Raw genomic sequence first — 20174 nt, 5'->3', positions numbered from 1 at the left:
ATACATATTGAAATTATTCTTGCATAAGATAATCAACAAAAATTGTAATCTAAAAATAAGTGAAATAACTAAATAACTATTAATACAATATTTTTCAAAGAGTAGTGGAATAAAAATACATTTTATTTTCACACCTTGAGTCTCTAGAAAGTATATATACAGCATCTTTATCATTATTCAATATCCTCACAGTTGATTTATATATATTTATATTTATAAAACTAATATAATATTGAGAACAAGTAGGCAGAGTACACCCCACCGAAGGGCTGACACTGTGTCATAGACTTTAGGACAAGGCCACTCAGAAACACACCCACCTGTTCTAGAATTATACACCGCATTCATAGCGCACAACATATAAGGGACGGAGCTAAAATGCATACAGTTATACTGATAATATACTTTTACTAGTATGTTATGATAATTATGCTTTAAAAGAAATTTAAGAAAAAGAAATAGTAAAAGAACATTTTGTTAACTTAGTTATTCAAAGTACTAGACGTTTTATAATACTAAAATTAATTGCGCTTAAAAATCTACATGTTCATACAATACTATTAGAATAAGGTAAATTAAATACAATTAAGTACAACTGCATCGTAACTTCATTTACATAAAATCTTGAAAAAGGTGAATACTTGCGAGTAAGATTTGCTATTGCTACTTTTTACGCAATTTATTGTGTACTGTTTCGCATGATTTAGACGCACATTCATCATCAAATATTTGCTTCATATAGGAAAAAATAACACGTATAAAAAGATATGAATTTTTGTTTCAAAAGGTTCAATTCACTCATACAATTTTCAAATCCATTTAATTAAGATTAAGAATTAAATCTTTTAACTTCTCTTAAATTGAATCTTACACATTTTTACATAGTTAAATAAATCCTATAATAAAAGGAATGTAAAAATACTTCTTCATATCATAATTTCTACTCTATTTTTAGTTAGTTCACAAAGAATATTCAAATATATGTTTTTTTCAGAAATTATGTATTACAAAACGATGTTTATCAATAATAATAATTTTAGATTTTGTGCATGATGCTTAAATTATTTAAAGTTTTATGTGAATTTAATTTTTTTATGAAAAGAAAATTTGTTAATAATTTTAAGTGATTTAATAAATGAACATGTATATATAAAATAATTTGACAACCAGAAATCAGCCCTCCAATGATATCATATACTCCAAATACATTCAAAACAGTATAAACACCACCCATAACAGACGTAAATATGGGGTATAGCAAACGTACACGCTACATGTATATGTATTTATGTGTAACCCCCTTCTCACTTAAAAAAACTTTTCGTGAAAGAAGCAATGTTCCTCTATAAATTGTTGACATGTCAATTGTATCATAAACATATGTAGTAAAGAACCCCATTTTACATTCCTCGTAATAAGAATTTAATTACTTCTATGTTACTGTAATTATTTAATTATTTACAAGGCAATCGCGTCCGTTTATTACTTACAAATATAGTAGAAAAGATCAATTATTACAACGAGATTTAAGTGCTTGTCATTTATAATTGGGCAGCAACATTTTTAGGGGCAAACACCTTTTATCAGTATTATTAAGTGAGTTTAATAGTTTCTCTTATGTATCCTTTTTTTCGTATGTATTTTTTATTTTAATTATTCTATACGAGAAATTATACGCTAAATCAGAAGCTGTAAGATTAGAAATCCAACAGATCAAATAACAGTGTTGCATGTAATATTGTTCTATCTGTCTATTATTCAGTTAGAGAAAATATTTACACATCTCACAATACATGCAGCATAGTACAAGAGAAATTTTACATTCCTTTCTTTCTTTTTTTGACATTTAATAATTTCATTATAATAATAAATTTTACTATTTTTGAAAGACTTCAAAATAAATATCGTACCATCTGCTCAACAAATGCCAATTTAAATCAATTATAAAACTATTTTATAATAGCTAAAAAATTATTTTATAATGGAAGTAACCAATTTATTAATAATACTTGTTTTAAAAATACTAAGAATGGTTGTTTATTGTATAAATTTTTAAATATTTAAAAGATATTTTATTATGTTATTATACTCAACAGTGTAAAATCAGAATTTAAAAACAATTTATACACAAGCATATTTGCAAAAATCATACTTACAAGAAATTACGTCCTCAGCTTTCTATAAATATAAAATATGGCTTGTGAGCAGATGAAAAATTTGCAGATGTATGTTAAAAAAAATGTAATTCATTATAGATTTGAATCTTATTAGATTCAATGATTATTTCTGACGAATTATTAGATTAATCAATCGGTAAGCGTTTTTGCCAAACGTGTCATTTTACCAATATATTTTCATTTTATCTGATGAAAAGATGAAATTGGGTTTCAGTCTATTTAAGACTCAATAATTATTTAGACAGGCATATGTACAATTGTCTTCCTTAATATATCTTGTCACTGCAATGTTAGGGAAGGAAAATTATTTACTTCCGTTTGTTCCAAAACTGGTCCTGTTGGTCCAGTGTAAGATATACGTAATCTCATTCTTAAAGGTACCTAAATTAGGAAAATATATGGGTGATCAATAATAAAGTGAAACACTTCTGTAAAAATTTTTTAAATAGAATACTGTCATATGAACTTACTTTGCTGATATTTGTAACTTTCAATACTTGAGTAACTTGCCCAGAAGGAGGAATGACTGTGCTTGATGGTGACAACATTTGTAGCTGGAATGTCTAAATAATAATACATAAAAAGTAATCCCCATGATTCTTTATATTTAATAACTGTAACACGAAATTGACTACTACCTTAGGAACTGCTGCTTGAAACAGAAAATCAGTCAATATAGCACTTCCAGAATTTTGCGCTGACATATTAATAATTAATAAATCAGCAATGTCTGGTGGTCTTTCCAATTTGAAGGTTATTTTAAGTCCTGCTTTATCCAATACAATCATAGAAAGTGTATCTAGAGTTATAAAATAAAATGAGATTTGTATAGTATTAGCAGTAAGAAATAAGTATTTGATTAAGTTGCACAAACCATTTTGAATTGATGATGAATTAAGCAAACCATCCATTAAAAAGTTTGTTGTATTAGTGGGACTAAATATTTGTAATGGCGTTTGTGCCTGTGGCAGTGTAGATGTAGATGTAGGTGCACTTAAATCCAAACTACCAAGTAGATCCAAAAGATCATTATTGTTTACTGTATTTGTTGAATTAGAAGGTGGACTTTTATTTGATACAGAAGATGTCATTCCTAAGTCGGTGGTTCCAAGCAAATCTAGAAGTGCACTCTAGAAAAATATAAAAAATATTAAACTCTGTTAATTAAATATAAAAATATTTCACATATTTTGCTGTGCAGGTTATTTCATTCAAATTATAATTCTTATAAACTGTTCGATACAAACTTACTGAATCAGATGGCGGAGTACTTGCTTCCAAAACTGAAGATTTATCTTCTTCTGGTTCTGGTTCACCATTTACCATACCAATAATTCCATTAGCTTGTGGTCTAGCAGTTTCCATAGGAGGCATTCTTTCAAGTAATGCAGGTCGTAAATGATCATATTTTCTGAACAACTGTGAAAATTCGATACCTCGTTGTTGCAATTCTATATGTAAATTGCTTCCAAATGTATCAATTATTTGACGAATTTTTCTGAAATATATATAAGGCTTATGTAAATAATTATTTAAATATGAAAATGAATGCAAAAAATAATATAATAGTACCAGTAATAATTAGATTTTTCAGCAATACTTACTCATTACCCTTCTGAAATCTTGTGCTAAGTTTTGTGAGAGATAATAATGTATATTGTTTCGTGACTACTGTATTTTGCGGACTCCAGAGTAACCTTTGATAAACATCAATAACTTCATCTTCTGTTAACTAATAATAAAAGAAAAAGATATACATATATTAATTATTTAATACTTTTTAACTATCTTAATTTTATCATAAAGAATAGAGGGTAAGCATATACAGATATACATAGTGTCTAACATACGTACATTGACAGGAGTATCTATATCTTCTGATGGTGGTCCATATAGTAATAAATCACCATATTCACCAATACACCATGTTGCAACTTGAGCCAAAGGTTGCTTATCGGATGTATCTTTTTCCAGTGCTCTCCACAATGCACTGACAGCATAGCTTTGCTGTGATTGGGTTTCTGAAATTAACTGAATGGTGCATGCTACTACATCATCTCGAACATAATTACCAGCCTAGAAACAAGAAAATTACAATGATGAAGATTGAAAATAACTATAAATAGTGAAATATATGTAAAATTAATGTAATAAATTTCATACAGCAACAAGAACTTTGAATAACGTTTCAAGATGCCAACGTTTATTTGGCGCAAATCTTTCGGCAGACATTACTATGTTACTACTACATTGTGCTTTAAATTCTGGATCAGCACGTTCCAAAAAAAGTAATAACTCTTTCATCATGTTCCTAATATTGTTTGAATTTACAAGTGCAAAACTAAGCTCCATAGCTCGTCTTCTAATCGATACATCCGGGTCTTTTAGACACTCCTGAGAAACAAAAAATGAAAGAAATGTTTAGTAATATAATAATATCAAATATAAAGATATAAAATAACATGATAAACATTACCAGGATTGTTGAGCGATGTCTTTGTACTGCACTTGTATCTACATAAACTGTTTTTAATAACGTATTCAAAGCAACATATCGGATGTTCTTATCGTTATTTAATAAAAATCGACCTAATATATTCACTGCTAACACTCTCAGTCCACTTTCAGATTTTATATCCATAATAGATAATACAGTTTCATATAATATAGTATTTCCAACATTTTTGCTAGTTTCTGTATTAGTTGCAACTTGCGCAAGTATATCGTTCATTGCTTCGGATGCATCGATATCATTACGTCCCAAAATTCGAAGGAGACGTAATATTTTTACTTGAAGGAACGGGTCAGATACTCCAGATACATCATGTTCTGGAGAATATCCAGCTAGTATTAAATTTTTTAAGATCCTCACAAGATTTGGCACAATCTGAAATAATAATTTTATTTTTATTGAATAATATATTATTTACACAATTTTAAGTAAACAAAGTTTAACCAAGAAATCTGTAAACATATACCAATAAACAAATTATAATAGAATGACAATGCATAGTTCCATTAAAAACTTTTATGAAGTTATCAAAAAGCAATATTTAATTCTAGATACAAAAATAAAGATATACATTGTTATATTTAAGAAACAGATATAAGCTGCTAAGAAAGATCACAAAGTAACATCAATTATATTACATTATTTGTGCACAAACAGATACACCTTAACATCCATAATATAAATAATATAACTAGAAAGATATTCAATAACTGTGCTTCATATAATTAAAATACATTCTTATACAAACATATGTTCAATAAAAAAGTAAAATATTAAAATGTTATTTATAAAAATTCAATTAATATTCAATATGCATTTATTGAAAGTATTTCATGTTATAGGTACTATAATTTTAAAATACATGCATGTGTTTTCATATTTCATTATTTTATATTGATTTTGTATTAGTAAAGCATTTAATATAAATAATCAAGTATCTTCAATAAAAATTACATAGAATAAAAGATAAAAATGATATCCACAATAAGCATAACATGCAAAAATATAAAAAATGCTCGTATGCTTTTTACCTCTCGATGGCCGCATTCCTAAAGAAGATAAAACCATACTTATATTATGAATATCACTATGAGCAAAGAATTATTAAACAATAACACTTATTTAAGATTATTAATCACATTTGAAACTTTTTTATGAAATATTTTATATATATTAAGACATTTGTGTTTTATCAACAGATACATTTATGTCCTTTGTCATAGCACTGTTATTAATAAAATATAAGTAAAATTATAGACTACACATTCTTTTTGGTAATCTTTTTTAGTAAATGTTCAATTTGCTTCAATATAAAAATTTTTACTAGGAGTATGAGTTCAATGCTCTGGTTAACTGATAATGCTACTACGATCTAGCTTGCAGCTATTGAACTAGCAGACTAGATATGACAACATTAAAAAAACTTAAATTGAATTAAAAAAATAATGTATAATGTTCTTTGATGCAATGACAAAATGTTTGTAATACTAGTCACAAACAACTAAGTATTTTACTAGTTTTGATGTAGTATCCCTCTATCACTTATTAAAACATGTAAAATTTACCTTTTTAAAATGATTCAATGTATCAACACTATTTTCACACATTTCTGTAATAAGTGTGACACCTGTAATTAATACACCATGGTTTTTCTCTGTAATTAAACTACGAGTAGCAGGTAGAAACATTTCCATTAACTCTGGTACACGTCTAATAATTCTGAATGCACAAAGTGCTGCTTTTTTTCGAATATATGCATTTGCTGACTTCATTAGCCTTTCAACTTCAGATGCCAAATCCCTTGCCATTTCTGGTGATGCAATTGCACCCAAAGTACATAATGCCAAACCAATAACAAATTGTGTGGAGCTATTTAAATCACTGCAAGAGGAATTAAATGTTTAAAATATTAAAATACCCTATTATATAGGCTTTTAAAAAATATTAAAATAATTTTAGCGAATTATTACTTTTTTAAACAATTTGTAATTAAAAGATGAACATCTTGTCGTTCATCTAGCAGTAACATTGCACCTAAGTAACCAATTCGTTTGTCTGTAAACCTTGGGGATGCAATAAGTTTTAGACATTCTAGTTGACCAAAATGAGCTGGATATCTACAAAATTAATAGAATTTTTATTTCTAATAAAAAAAAGAATATTAAATATACATTGTTGAACTTATTAGTGAATATAAAGAGAAAATTTAATACAAACCCAAGCATATGAATATATAAAAGTTTCGCAATATTGCGACATCTCCATACACTATCTTCTTCTCTGAATGTTGAACGAATATAAGCACATTCCTTGTTAACAACTGTCCTTTCTTCTGCTGCAGTTCTAGCAGCTCTTATTTGTCTGATGAGATCCCTCAATCGAGTTGGTGCAGGCATTCTAACTGTTGAGACTTTTAAATTATAACATGTTATCAAGTTTAATGTTAGTAGGATTTAATGAGTTAAATGCTCAAGTTATGAATAATAATCGCAGAAAATTATTTTGTATGTGAAATACAAGCAATGATATGGAGCAATATTTAATTCTACAGGAGGAAATTATATAATAGTAAAGTTTTATAACAATGATATTTTTAAAATTATTTATGTTCTATTCTTATATCACCCTTCCATTTATTTTAAAAAACATGATAAATATTTCAATGTTACTTATTTATTGAAAAATTAAATTATATTCATTACTAAAGATAATCAATTTAAAGTAGATCAATGGAGTTAATTATGACACCTATTTAATTAGAGTTTTAAGTTAATATTATAAAAACATGAGATATTTCTTAAGTTTGAGGCTTGTAATATATAGAATTAATAATAAGCATATAAATTACAAAATACTATAAGAACTAATACAAGTATTCATTATATATTTATTATAAATAAATATTGCACTCTCTTACCTCTTTCTACTGCTTCATTAAATGCTTGTTTTATGGAGGCCATATTAAAGGCTGGGTTAAACCTGCAATATACACACCCATGCTATTTACACACACAAACCATTTACATACCATTTTGTTTGTTGTGCAATGACACTCATGATACGATTCCAATTATTCTATACTTGCTTCAAATGAACAATGTTTTTTTCAAGCAATATTACAAAAGACTATTGAAATAACATATTTTCTATCATTGCAATAACAAATTGTTCTTTCAATTAAAACTTAAGAATAACTGTATTAAAATTAGTATAGTATTAGAAAAAGATCTAAAAGATTAGCAGTAATTTACATTTAATAACATTTTCATATCTTTTCATTATATAAGGGGATACTGTTATGAATAATTAACTTAATGTTAGAAAATATATATTACCCGTGTTCTGAAGCATTCATGGTTCTCAATGATGTTCTCAATGATGTTCTCAAATGTATATGACGAACTTCAATAATACAAATGAAGTATAGATGAGTATGGAACACACAGTTTCCTTCCTATTGAGAAAAGGTCACATAATATTATGGACAATTGTAAAATATCATTTGCAAAAACTTTAAACAACTACAAGTATAAAATAAATAAAAATAAGTTGATGTTCTCTATCTTTCTTCTTGAAAAATTTTTAATCATTAATTTAATAAAACCATCATTATATAAAAATAGTACAAAATGAAAAATATATTAAAATTACAATATAACAATATATGACATAAGAACCAATTAAAATTATATTTACATATCACACAATATAAAAAGTAAACATATATATTGTTTTTGTATACATTATAATTGTTTAATTATCTTTCACAAAGGGGATAAATAAAAGTAATTATGAGCAATACTATTTGGAAAGTATTATATCTTGAAACAAATACAAATAAATTATTTGTAATATGATTTTAGTTTATCAGTAATTTGTTGCATACAATAAAAGCTTGAAAGTTTGTATATAAAAGACAAAAACAAATACAATATACAGGTTCTTTGTTGAATAGAGAACATAAACTTAATATTCTATTTTAAACGCGTTATAAAACGTGCATATAAATACAAAATAACCGGTTTCGCTGGCGAAATCTAAGTAGTCGATCAGAAGAGTGCAATGCATGCAATGGATATTACCTAGTTTTTGAATGTCATTCGACCAGAAATTCACGTGCTATAAAAACGCGTCGCGGTCGTACGCTCGTACAACTCGACAGCATATTGTAAAACGTGTAAACCGGTTATATAAAAGATCGTTCGCACTGAAGGGCATCGAACCAAGGGTTAGTTTTCTAGCTGTCAAACAGTACCAGTCAAGGACGTCGTTTTCAGCAAACTTGAGATCCGGAAATATCTAAACGACGTTTCACAGCGTACGTATGAGACGACACGAAGACGCCGTCGAATCTATCGTCGTCGTATCGCCCACCTTTTACACGTAACGTCGTATGACAAATACGGCGAGATATGCCTCGCCTCCTAGGGCGCGAGTTGTGCGCCCTCACTCACTTCTGCATAGTCTCTATTCTGCACCTGGTATATCGGCCTGTATCGGTTTACATATACGGTTTGCATTCCGAGTATTTCGCTCCTAATTTGACTTTATATCGTTGACAATACGTACCGTACGAAACGTTTGATTCACAGTAAAGGGTTAATCAACTGGGAAAAAAACCATGGACATAGTTAAACGTCCACAGTCGTTTAGCCTATCACACGACAAACACTCTTCACGATGGTCCGCGGTATTCGCACACCAAAAATCAAAATGGCTACCCATTTTCACTGACGTTGTTCCTGATAATACCGTGGCTTTTTGGTTAATGTTATCGTGACCATTTTCTACAATATACATTCCTTACAATTGAAACATCAGTGAATGGATGTAACAATTATTCTTTTCCGAAATTCCAATTGTTTCATTATACTTCTACCGTTAATTCCAACTCTCTTATTTACACTTTTGCTCAACGTAGTGAATAAAAATGATGTTCATTTCTAAAGCGCGAAATTTGTACTGTTTTGTTCAATCGAAAGTTTATGATCCATTTTTCCCCCTATGTTCCGATAAGATGTCTTTATTGAGAATTTTAGTGATGCATATTTTCTCATTGAAAATAGAATTTTTTCTTTCTCTCTCCCTCTCTCACTCTTATGATGAAATATTAATATATAATTTGAGCGTCATTGCACAATTTGTATTAAAAATAATAAAATTGTGACATACATATGTATATCTACAATATGTTAGCATATCTAATATAAAAATACTTATTTGGTATAGATTGCTATTAGATATTCATTAAATTAAATTACATAATTTTTTGTTATTTCATTTGTATCAAATAAATTTTTCAATGAAATATAATTTTGTAATATTTTTCATAGAAGTAATTCTAATAATATAATTATATACACTGTTAATGTTATGGAATAATTTATATCACATGCTTGTTACAAATAAACATTTATTATATATATATAAATAGTTTAAAGTGATAAATAGATATGTGATTATACATAATTTATATATATCTAGAACTAATTTTTGTATGAGATGTTAGAGATAACAAAATCGTCACCTTCTATTCAATTCTGGTGGTAAAACACTCCAATCTTCAGATTCGTAATATGTCCACATGGTGCACTAGAAGATTATTACAAACATTTAATACTGAAATTATAAATCGTATATTGTCTAGTAGACAACTGAAGTAACAGTTTTGAAGACTTTTTATCACCAACATGACAGAAGGGGAAATAAGGTGTTAGCATTATCTCTTATCTCAACTACCTTGATATCAGTAATACAGATCAGTTAACAGAGTAATTGGGAAATTCATTAATTATACTAAATAAAGAATAAAAACTACTAAAATATCAATTGGTAATAATTATCATGTAACAATTGATAATAAAGCTGATATTAAAGTAGATTAAAAAGCAATGAAACAAATAATAATAAATAAAATGTAAAAGAGCTACCTTTTACAAATTAAAAAGAGATATTAATATTCTGTTATCGTAAATACAAAATGACAGAGTAAGTAATTCAATTAGTACAGATTACAAAACAAAGTTTATTAGTAAAAATGTAGTTTCTAATGTAAATGTACAGAGTTTTTACATTAAAATACTGTTCATATATCAACTTATATGAAAGAAATCAGGAATGTCTTGTTAGGACAGACAATTGTCATTCTGATTACGAGGGGGCCGAACGTCATTGTTTCTCTTGACACAATCCACGAGCCAGTGAATTCCTTCATCTATGCCATCCCTTTTGTATTGTATAAATAATTATATGATATAATTGTTTTAAATAACTCATAAATTTCATAACATGCCCATCTTATCAATATAACATATTCAAAATTATACAGTATAATTTGATTGATAATTTATTATTTACATTAAAAATGTTTTATGTTTTCATTAAATCTTATGTAATTATATGTATAAAAATAATATTTAAACTCAAATACTATTGATTAAAAAATTAGAAAATAATTACTATTTTAATTGTAATTTTAGTAAATCATTACAGAAATAAACAATTTACAACTAAAATAGAAAATTGACATGATATCATGTTATGAAGTATTTTTTTTACTTAACATAAGATTTGTTGCATTCAACTTAAAGTAATTATTCTTTTTAAGCAATTTTCTTTGTAATTCATATTTTATTCATTTATCAATTAGTCATTTATGTCATTACACTAGAAACTTAAAAAAATTATATGTAACTCATAAAATCATATTAATATAAATAAGTACATAATACAATTTAATTTCAATAAAAGAAAACAAAATTAAAATAAATAAGTCTAAAAATGTACATACCCATTCAAAGCAGAAACAGGCATCACCATACAATCTCTTCTACCTATTAGGTGTGCATTTTGATTAAAAATTGGTTTTACTTCTCTAACACCCATACAATCAGGCACATCCTGCTTATTAGCTAGGACTAAAAGTGGTACACCTATTAAGTGTTCTGACGATATAACTCTATCTGTAATAAAATATAAATATTTATCCAATAAAAAATGTAATAATTCAATGTATATTCTATTTTTTTTAAACTTTACCAAAAGTTTCTTTAGATTCAGGTATCTTTTCTCGATCTGATGAATCAACTATGTAAATGACAGCATGTGATTCTGCATAATACTATAAACATAAAATATATATAATTTCTTGCAATAGAATAAATAGATATATATCAAATTATCAATTACCTTATCCCACAGTGATCGAAGTTCCTCTTGTCCACCAAGATCCCAGAAGTTAAAACGAACACCAGCTATATCAATTTTTCCAATATTTAAACCAACGGTTGTTGTAATTTTGCAAGGATTCATACCTTTGTAATTCTTTGTAAATTTTGTTTTCGCCGCCTCTAAATATGTCTATGGATTCAAAAACCATTTAGAAACGAATTTGTTTACTTAACCACAAATACACAGCTTTTTAATTCCTCACCGTTTTCCCTGCATTATCGAGGCCTAATATTAATATAAAATATTCATCTTTTTGCACAAGATACTTGTACAACCCATGTAAAAGTGTGTACATTTCAAAGCGCGATTAATTATCAAAAAATTTACATTTCATGTTGTTTACATATCATGTTCGAAAAAAAATATATATGTATATATGGTCGTCCATGCAGATCATATATTCTATGTGCGTATTTTACATATATGTAGTATGAAGTCACAGTGAGATTAATAAAAACAAATATACTGAAATAATGTACGCATTACTAAGTGTATGTGATATAAATTACACAATATATATGTATGTATTTTTTACGTACAAACTATGTATATTGTAAAATAGATATTTACAATTTTAATTATCTATTAACATATAACCTGAGAAAACATTATTATTTTATATTACTTCTTATTATATTCGCATTCAAATATTTATGCAATGACTTCGTTAACTTTTTATGTTCTTATCTTATTTTTTATCTTCAAGTTGAAACTTTACTAATTCAGCCAAATTAGCCCCAAAATGGTCCAAATTTGGCAAAAAATCGTATCTGAAATTTTATTATGCGAATTTGTTAAAATCATATTCAGAAACAGATCCGATACGTCTGCCACTCAAAATTTCTTGCACAGATTCTGTAAACAATCTTCAAAGTTGCTGAAAACACATTTTTTGCATGTAACAATAAACGTAATAATCGATCCCCAAAAAGTTTACAATAAAAGTCGTAGATATTAAAAATATCTATCAAATGAGATATCGAACGTTAAGATTGGTTAGCTCGTTGAGCTGTAAGCAAATAAAAACCGTTCAAAAACGCACTTTTTTCAAATGTCAATTATTCGTGTAAAATTGAATATACGAAGTCGAAACTTTATATAAATGTAGCTTTTATCATCCTTAAAAAGTGTACCATATTTCATTCCCAAATATTTATTAGTTTTTGCAAAAAGCTATTTGTCACATAAACACACAACTTCATAAAAGTTAATTTTTACAATTTTAAGAAATCACACAGCAAGTGGCAGAGGCTTTCTCCATTCTTGAAGAGTTGTACTATTATATACAATTCGAAACTAAGCGACTTTTTAATTATAAACTATTAAAAAATAACGTCATATCATTATGTCATATCGTGACTTTGACAAATTCGCAAAGATATTTTCGACATTATATATTGTACTTCTACAATTTTGGATATGTTTGGGTTAAGTTCTGTAGCAAAGCATAAAAATGCAATGTCAACAAAATCAATAATTCGTGCGTTATTTCAGATTTTTATATCAAATATTTCATTTTTTAATTTAATCATTGATTTCTTTAATGTTATATTTTAATAAGTTTTGACGTAGAATGTTCCGCCAAATCGATATGTGTAAAAAAGATATATAGTTCTATTTCTCAGAAAAAACTATTTTAACTTTCATGTGTTCTCTATGCATTCTTTTATAAAAAAATAATCACATCAAATTATTTTTTCCTTGAAACCACCCAATTTTTATCCAAAATATTTTTCATTAAAATTATTACTTACGTAATAATCGATTTTATATTATTAGTACAATATTATTATAATATAAATAAAATATTTGTATTAATAATAAAAAATTGTTCTAATTAAAGTCATAATAATCTGCAAAATAACAACATTTATTTTATGAAAGATACATATATCTTGTACAAAAAACATAAATGAATTTTTATTTCATCGCAAAGCTACTTTTCTTTACTGTTCCTGTTTTAGATCAGCAATATTTAAGGAACATTAATGTAGAATAATCGCTAAAAAATTTTTAGGAGAAATGAGTTTAAAGATATTTGTTTCCATATAATTTTTCTACCTACTTGTTCTCTGTTATGGCTAGTTCTTAGTAGTATGTATTTGGTCCAAATACATTTAATGCAAAGCTTCCATAAGTGTTTTTTTTCAGAACTATTTTTTCTTAAAGCTATAGCAATTTCCTACATAGAAATACACAAAAATAAAGTACAAATTACCGTTTCATATTTCTAAATAGAATTTCATTCTGACTCCAGTAAAGTATAAACAATATCTGTTATGATTGTCTAGATGACTGTCATTGTACATCATGTGTCTGTTGCTTTTGTGAGCCACATAGCTATTGTTGAGTCAATTGTGGCAATTGTTCCTGTGATTAAATGTAGAAGATCCATGTAAGAGATCAGAAACTATTACAATTTTTTTAATTTTTACATTTGAATTATTTTTCAAAACTTAATCATTTCTGAGACATTTAAAATCACTGATTTCACTTGGAGATACTTTCTTATTATTGTGTACTATGTAATATGTAATACCAGAGAGGAAATGTAGTACTATATTGTGGTAACGGTACCAGACAGATGATCAACAACCACAACTTGTGATTATAGTTAGTGGATTACTGACGTCATGACTCATACTTAGTGTTGTATACAAGTTATATACAGTTTTAGAAACTCCCGTAGAAAGAGTAAGATTCTTAAAGCGCTTTAATCAAGTGGTTAGGATTTGTTGTGCAACGCCAATATGCAAATATAGCCCGGGTTCGTTTACCTCCGTCTCTTTCTCATTCAAGTGTTACTAATCGCCAACCAATAGTTGCAATCACAGTAGTCAAGTTTTGTTTACGTTTACTGTCTCGTCTTGTTAGGGAGACTATATATGTACTTATTTTAAGTAAATGGTAAAAAATTATAAAAATTATGTCAGTTTAATCCAGTTGAGTAAACCCAGTAGTTTAGTTTATATTCTTTACTTTCAATCAGTTATTGTTTTCACTGCAGGATGGCGTTAAATGCAAAATCCTAATCACTTGAACCCAGCGTCTGTGGTGGCCGATTTATAAAACACAACTTCCAATGTTAAGACCTTTACCCCATCCACAACAGTCTCCAGATTTGTGGATACGACCATGCTCTCGTCCATACTGTAGAAAAATGGAGGTAAGGGGATAACGTTGTAGATGCAACGCGAAGAAACATAAAACGAAATTCATGTGATATAAGCGAGTGGGATTAATACGACGTTATATTCTCTCAAGAGAGAAATTTTGTGATAACATCTTTATTTACACTGTGAACATATATAGATACGGTAATTCGAATTTTTCTCTTTTGGGAATTTCATGACAGCGCCGTTATGCGGCTAGTGAGAGGATTAAAATATATTAAAATGATGACATTCTCCACCACCAAAATTTCGACGAGTTGCCGAACCTATCGTATACATACTTATACTGTATAAGATCGTGATGATATTTCTATCCTGCATTGCAGGTCTCATACTGTGAATATAAACTTACTCCTTTCAATTCTATCAAAAAATGTCAGCAATGGTAAGTTTCAAATATGAAAGTGATTTAATACTTTGTTTTATTTATTTATTTTATATATTTTACGTAATAAATATGCGTTGTATGTAATTGAACATATCTTTAAAAAGAATTTTGTGTCATCTCCTCCTTGCTCAATACTTCATCAATACCTAGGACTATGAAAGTGATATGCTGTCAATAAGTATGATTCACTTTTTTAATCGTAAAATTTACTTTTTTTCATAGAGGATGAAAGCAGTAAGGTGTCCTACTGATGAACTTAGTATTACAAATTGTGCTATAATCAATCCAGATGACTTCCCAGATGATGTCAGGTAAAGGTATCTTATTAATTTATTGATTTGTTACCTATAATAAGATTTAAAGCTTAAGTGTCTATGTATACATATATGAATACATATATAGATTTTGATAAGACTTTAAACCAATTAAATTGAAATGTAATTTAATTTATCTTTTTATTTGTAATTGTTATATATCAATCTTATGTATAAGATATTGAGTACATATTGATAGATAATTCAAAATTTCAAATTTATATAAAATAAATGAAATAATTTAATATTACTATAATAAGATAAAAGAATAATACAATTTAATTTAATTTGTAATTTAGAGTTTTAGAGATAAGTTTAACATGGTCGTATTTTTTAGGCATATTGAAGTTACCACCGCACCAAATCATCATTTTGTATTTACTGTAAAACGGCATCATGAAGTACCTAGGGGAACTGTTGGATTTAGCTTACCTCAGAGAAAATGGGCCACTCTTTCCCTTAATCAGGAAATTGAAGTGCGACCGTATCATTTTAATCCTACCTCAAGTACAGAATGTTTATGCACTATTGTCTTGGAAGCAGACTTTTTACAAAAAAAATCGTATGTACATTACATGAAAAATTTAAAAAAAATGGCACCCGTAAGAAAATTTATGATACAATTTATTTTAGGACTACTTTGGAACCATATAACACTGATGAAATGGCTAAAGATTTTTTATTACAATTTTCGGGGCAGGCATTCACCGTGGGTCAACAGCTGGTGTTTCAGTTCAAGGATAAAAAAATGCTCGGCCTTGTAGTTAAAAGTTTGGAAGCTGCTGATTTATCTGCTATAAGTTCTGGACAAAATACAGCACCTAAAAAGACCCAAATGGGACGTTGCTTGGGTGATACTGTTATACAGTTTGAAAAAGCAGAAAATTCAAGTTTAAACCTTGTTGGTAAAGCAAAGGGGAAAGTCGTTCGTCAATCAATTATCAATCCAGATTGGGACTTCCAAAAAATGGGAATTGGTGGTTTAGATAAAGAATTCAGTGCTATTTTTCGGAGAGCATTTGCGTCACGAGTTTTTCCACCAGAAATTGTTACTCAATTGGGTTGTAAACATGTGAAAGGAATTTTACTTTATGGCCCACCAGGTACAGGTAAAACGTTAATGGCACGGCAAATAGGGACTATGTTAAATGCTAGAGAACCTAAAATCGTCAATGGCCCTCAGATTTTGGATAAATATGTTGGAGAAAGTGAAGCTAATATTAGACGATTATTTGCTGATGCTGAAGAGGAGGAGAAGAGGGTATGAAGATATTTTCAACCTTCATTAGGTGTTTTATACAAATTATTACTAGTATACTAATAAATAAATATTTATTCTTAGCTTGGACCAAATAGTGGATTACATATAATTATTTTTGACGAAATTGATGCTATTTGTAAATCTCGAGGTAGTGTTGCCGGAAATACAGGGGTTCACGATACTGTTGTAAATCAGTTGCTTGCAAAAATAGATGGTGTGGAGCAGCTAAATAATATTCTCGTTATTGGTATGACTAACAGAAGAGATATGATTGATGAAGCTTTATTACGACCTGGTAGATTAGAGGTATTCTTCTTAGTATCAAATATGCTTTAAAAATAATGTTCCAAAGACCATTTACTTAATTAAGTAAAATTTGTATACATACAGGTACAAATGGAAATTAGCTTACCTGATGAACATGGAAGATTTCAGATACTTAATATTCACACATCTAGAATGAGAGATTATAAGAAGATATCACCAGATGTTGATTTAAAAGAATTAGCTACATTAACTAAAAATTTCAGTGGTGCAGAATTGGAAGGTCTAGTTAGAGCTGCACAAAGTACTGCTATGAATAGATTAATCAAAGCTTCTAGTAAGGTAGAAGTAGATCCTGCTGCAATGGAAAAACTTATGGTTTCCAGGGCAGATTTTCTTCATGCTTTGGAAAATGATGTTAAACCCGTAAGTAATTTTTAATAAAATTCAAATGTTATTAACAGAAAGCTATAACTTTTATTTATATTTTATTATATATTTTTTATTAATATTTGCACTTTATGTTATAGGCATTTGGTACAAGTGCAGAAGCATTAGATCATCTTCTTATACGTGGAATCATTAATTGGGGCAAACCAGTGGCAGAAATTTTGTCTGATGGTAATTTATATATTCAAGAGGCACGCTCTACAGAAGGTTCTGGTCTTGTATCAGTTTTGTTAGAAGGACCGCCGAATAGTGGAAAAACAGCACTTGCTGCTCAAATAGCTAAAAATTCTGATTTCCCATTTGTCAAAGTATGTACACCAGAAGATATGGTTGGTTTTACAGAATCTGCAAAATGTCTTTTAATTCGAAAGGTAAATATAAAATGAATATTTTCTAATTATAATATATTTAATAATATTTGGTATATATATATGTTTTTTTAGATATTTGACGATGCATATCGTTCACAACTTAGTTGCATTTTAGTTGATAATATCGAGCGTTTGTTAGATTATGGTTCCATTGGACCACGATATTCTAATTTGACTTTACAAGCGCTGTTAGTTTTACTGAAGAAACAACCACCTCGTGGTCGCAAATTATTAGTACTTTGTACCACGAGTCGTAGGTAAAATACTTAATGTTAATACAATGATACTTAAAGATAATAATACAATATATATTTTTATTAATATAATTACCGTACCCTTTTTAGACAAGTTTTAGACGATATGGAAATGTTGTCAGCATTTAGTACAACTCTTCATGTACCTAATTTATCTACTCCTGACCATCTCTTAAGCGTTTTAGAGGAAGTGGAACTATTTAGTAAAGATGAAATAGTATCTTTACATGCCAAACTTCTGGGAAAACGGTATGTCTTTATACTAAAAAATTATCAATATCGAAAGCATGATTTGTATATTTTTCTTTCAGAGTTTTTATTGGTATAAAGAAGTTGCTATGCTTAGTAGACATGGCACGTCAAGTGGAACCAAATTATAGAGTTTCAAAATTCTTATCAAAATTAGAAGAGGAAGGTGGTTTGGAGTAATAAGTATATAAAGCTGTAATTATTTGTGTAGAAATGAATTAGATGTGATTTACGGAAGAGTATATAATACGTACGTAACAAAGAAATTTGCATTTACATACATATGAAATCTATACCAGTCGAAAAGATTAGGTACAATTGTGTGAGGTATATATATCATAGGAATACTTAAGTAAAGCATTTTAATTATTTATAAATGTTATGCATATGCTTTATATAAAAATGATATTTTCTACTATTTTTTTAAATGATTCTGTTAAACATACAGTATTCATAATTTTTTAATTGTATTTTTTTTAATTACTTGATAACAACTTGCTTTAAAGTTCCAAAATAATTCCACTAATTTAAAAATATGTAAAATACACAATGTAAAAAGATGCAAATATAATAGCCAAGATAAATGAAAATTTTCGTTAAGTGATAATACAACTAAATATGTGCAATAGATTATTGCATAAATTTTTAATTTTTAATTTCTTGTGAAAACTAAAAGTTTATTTTACATTTAACGTAATATAATATATAATATCATTCATATATAATTTTATTATATATGAAATGGGCACTATGTGTTATATCTGTGCAGAAATGAAATTTACATGTATCTTTGCAAAAGATAAAGAGAAATGCTTCCTTTAGTTTTAATTTGTTATTATAGTCTACTGTAAAATCAGTTTATATTAGTAACATGTTTTCTAACAATGTTGTAGCAATAAACATAATTGTTTATGTATTATCGAAATTTGTTACATGTATTATAAAAATATATTTGTATGCCTTCACTTGTATGTAATGTATATCCATACAACAATCTGCTATGTATTTATTATTACTTTACAGTTTGCTGTAATTCTAGTTGTAAATGTATGTATGTATGTATGTATGTGCGTTAGTATTGATGTTTGTAGCATCTACATGCTCTTAATGCCTTTTAGAGATAAACAAAACCATTCCAAGAAATATTTACTTTTTTGCAATTGATAAGAAATATATGAAAAGATGAATATTTTTTATTAATTAAAGTTGAAAACTAATTTGATTTTAGATAAATTCTAAATTAATTTTGAAATTATCGTGCATGTTATAAATAAGTAATTTATTTTGTGCAAGTTATTTAAATAATTTGTTTCATGTTACTTTCTCTGTGTAGTGAAAATGTATTGAATAATTTCATTTAATTTGACATATGTATTTATATACAGTTAAATTGTCTACAAGAAAATCTGTATATCAATATTAAATATTAATAGTTATACTTGATAAATATGTAATGTGAATCATATCTGTGTTAATATATTACAATAATAAATTTACGACATATGTAATATGTGTAAAAGTAAAATAAAAT

The 20174-nt window shown here is 27.7% G+C and overlaps 3 protein-coding genes and 1 long non-coding RNA gene across 20 annotated transcripts; 2 read left to right on the top strand and 2 right to left on the bottom strand.

Moving 5' to 3' along the window:
- Positions 1 to 102: 102 nt before the first annotated feature.
- LOC126871426 (AP-1 complex subunit gamma-1) lies at positions 103 to 9404 on the bottom strand. Of its 11 annotated transcripts, none has more exons than XM_050630240.1 (16): positions 9259 to 9404; positions 8025 to 8143; positions 7607 to 7668; positions 6907 to 7099; positions 6660 to 6806; positions 6255 to 6570; positions 5721 to 5738; positions 4654 to 5064; positions 4341 to 4571; positions 4032 to 4253; positions 3782 to 3909; positions 3429 to 3675; positions 3052 to 3307; positions 2816 to 2976; positions 2648 to 2740; positions 103 to 2558 (listed from the first exon to the last, which is right to left on the bottom strand). In XM_050630240.1, the coding sequence occupies exons 2-16, from the start codon at positions 8042 to 8044 to the stop codon at positions 2457 to 2459; spliced, it is 2607 nt and encodes an 868-aa protein (XP_050486197.1). In that variant the 5' UTR covers positions 8045 to 8143; positions 9259 to 9404; the 3' UTR covers positions 103 to 2456. The 11 variants fall into 11 exon arrangements, with proteins under 11 accessions (XP_050486197.1, XP_050486198.1, XP_050486196.1 ...); XM_050630241.1 differs by having other exon boundaries at positions 6907 to 7090; positions 8772 to 9286; XM_050630239.1 differs by having other exon boundaries at positions 8945 to 9286.
- Positions 9069 to 9645, top strand: LOC126871472 (uncharacterized). Its single transcript, XR_007691655.1, has 2 exons — positions 9069 to 9201; positions 9282 to 9645. It is a non-coding gene; the product is annotated as an uncharacterized LOC126871472 (long non-coding RNA).
- A 439-nt stretch (positions 9646 to 10084) lies between these two features.
- Positions 10085 to 14986, bottom strand: LOC126871462 (ADP-ribosylation factor-related protein 1). Of its 7 annotated transcripts, none has more exons than XM_050630340.1 (6): positions 12459 to 14983; positions 12122 to 12384; positions 11878 to 12048; positions 11728 to 11809; positions 11480 to 11651; positions 10695 to 10914 (listed from the first exon to the last, which is right to left on the bottom strand). In XM_050630340.1, exons 2-6 carry the CDS (start codon positions 12212 to 12214, stop codon positions 10815 to 10817), a joined length of 618 nt encoding a protein of 205 aa, XP_050486297.1. In that variant the 5' UTR covers positions 12215 to 12384; positions 12459 to 14983; the 3' UTR covers positions 10695 to 10814. The 7 variants fall into 7 exon arrangements, with proteins under 7 accessions (XP_050486303.1, XP_050486297.1, XP_050486298.1 ...); XM_050630341.1 differs by having other exon boundaries at positions 12490 to 14983; XM_050630344.1 differs by having other exon boundaries at positions 14138 to 14983.
- A 288-nt stretch (positions 14987 to 15274) lies between these two features.
- LOC126871428 (vesicle-fusing ATPase 1-like) lies at positions 15275 to 19608 on the top strand. Its single transcript, XM_050630253.1, has 10 exons — positions 15275 to 15477; positions 15703 to 15791; positions 16132 to 16356; positions 16428 to 17055; positions 17137 to 17361; positions 17446 to 17745; positions 17850 to 18140; positions 18213 to 18397; positions 18485 to 18643; positions 18706 to 19608. Exons 1-10 carry the CDS (start codon positions 15466 to 15468, stop codon positions 18821 to 18823), a joined length of 2232 nt encoding a protein of 743 aa, XP_050486210.1. The 5' UTR covers positions 15275 to 15465; the 3' UTR covers positions 18824 to 19608.
- Positions 19609 to 20174: the final 566 nt, after the last annotated feature.

This window comes from Bombus huntii, chromosome 11, assembly GCF_024542735.1.
Source record: "Bombus huntii isolate Logan2020A chromosome 11, iyBomHunt1.1, whole genome shotgun sequence".
In the NCBI taxonomy this organism is placed as follows: Eukaryota; Metazoa; Arthropoda; class Insecta; order Hymenoptera; family Apidae; genus Bombus; species Bombus huntii.
Note: the sequence above shows the minus strand (reverse complement) of the source record. Positions and strands in the feature narration are given on the sequence as shown.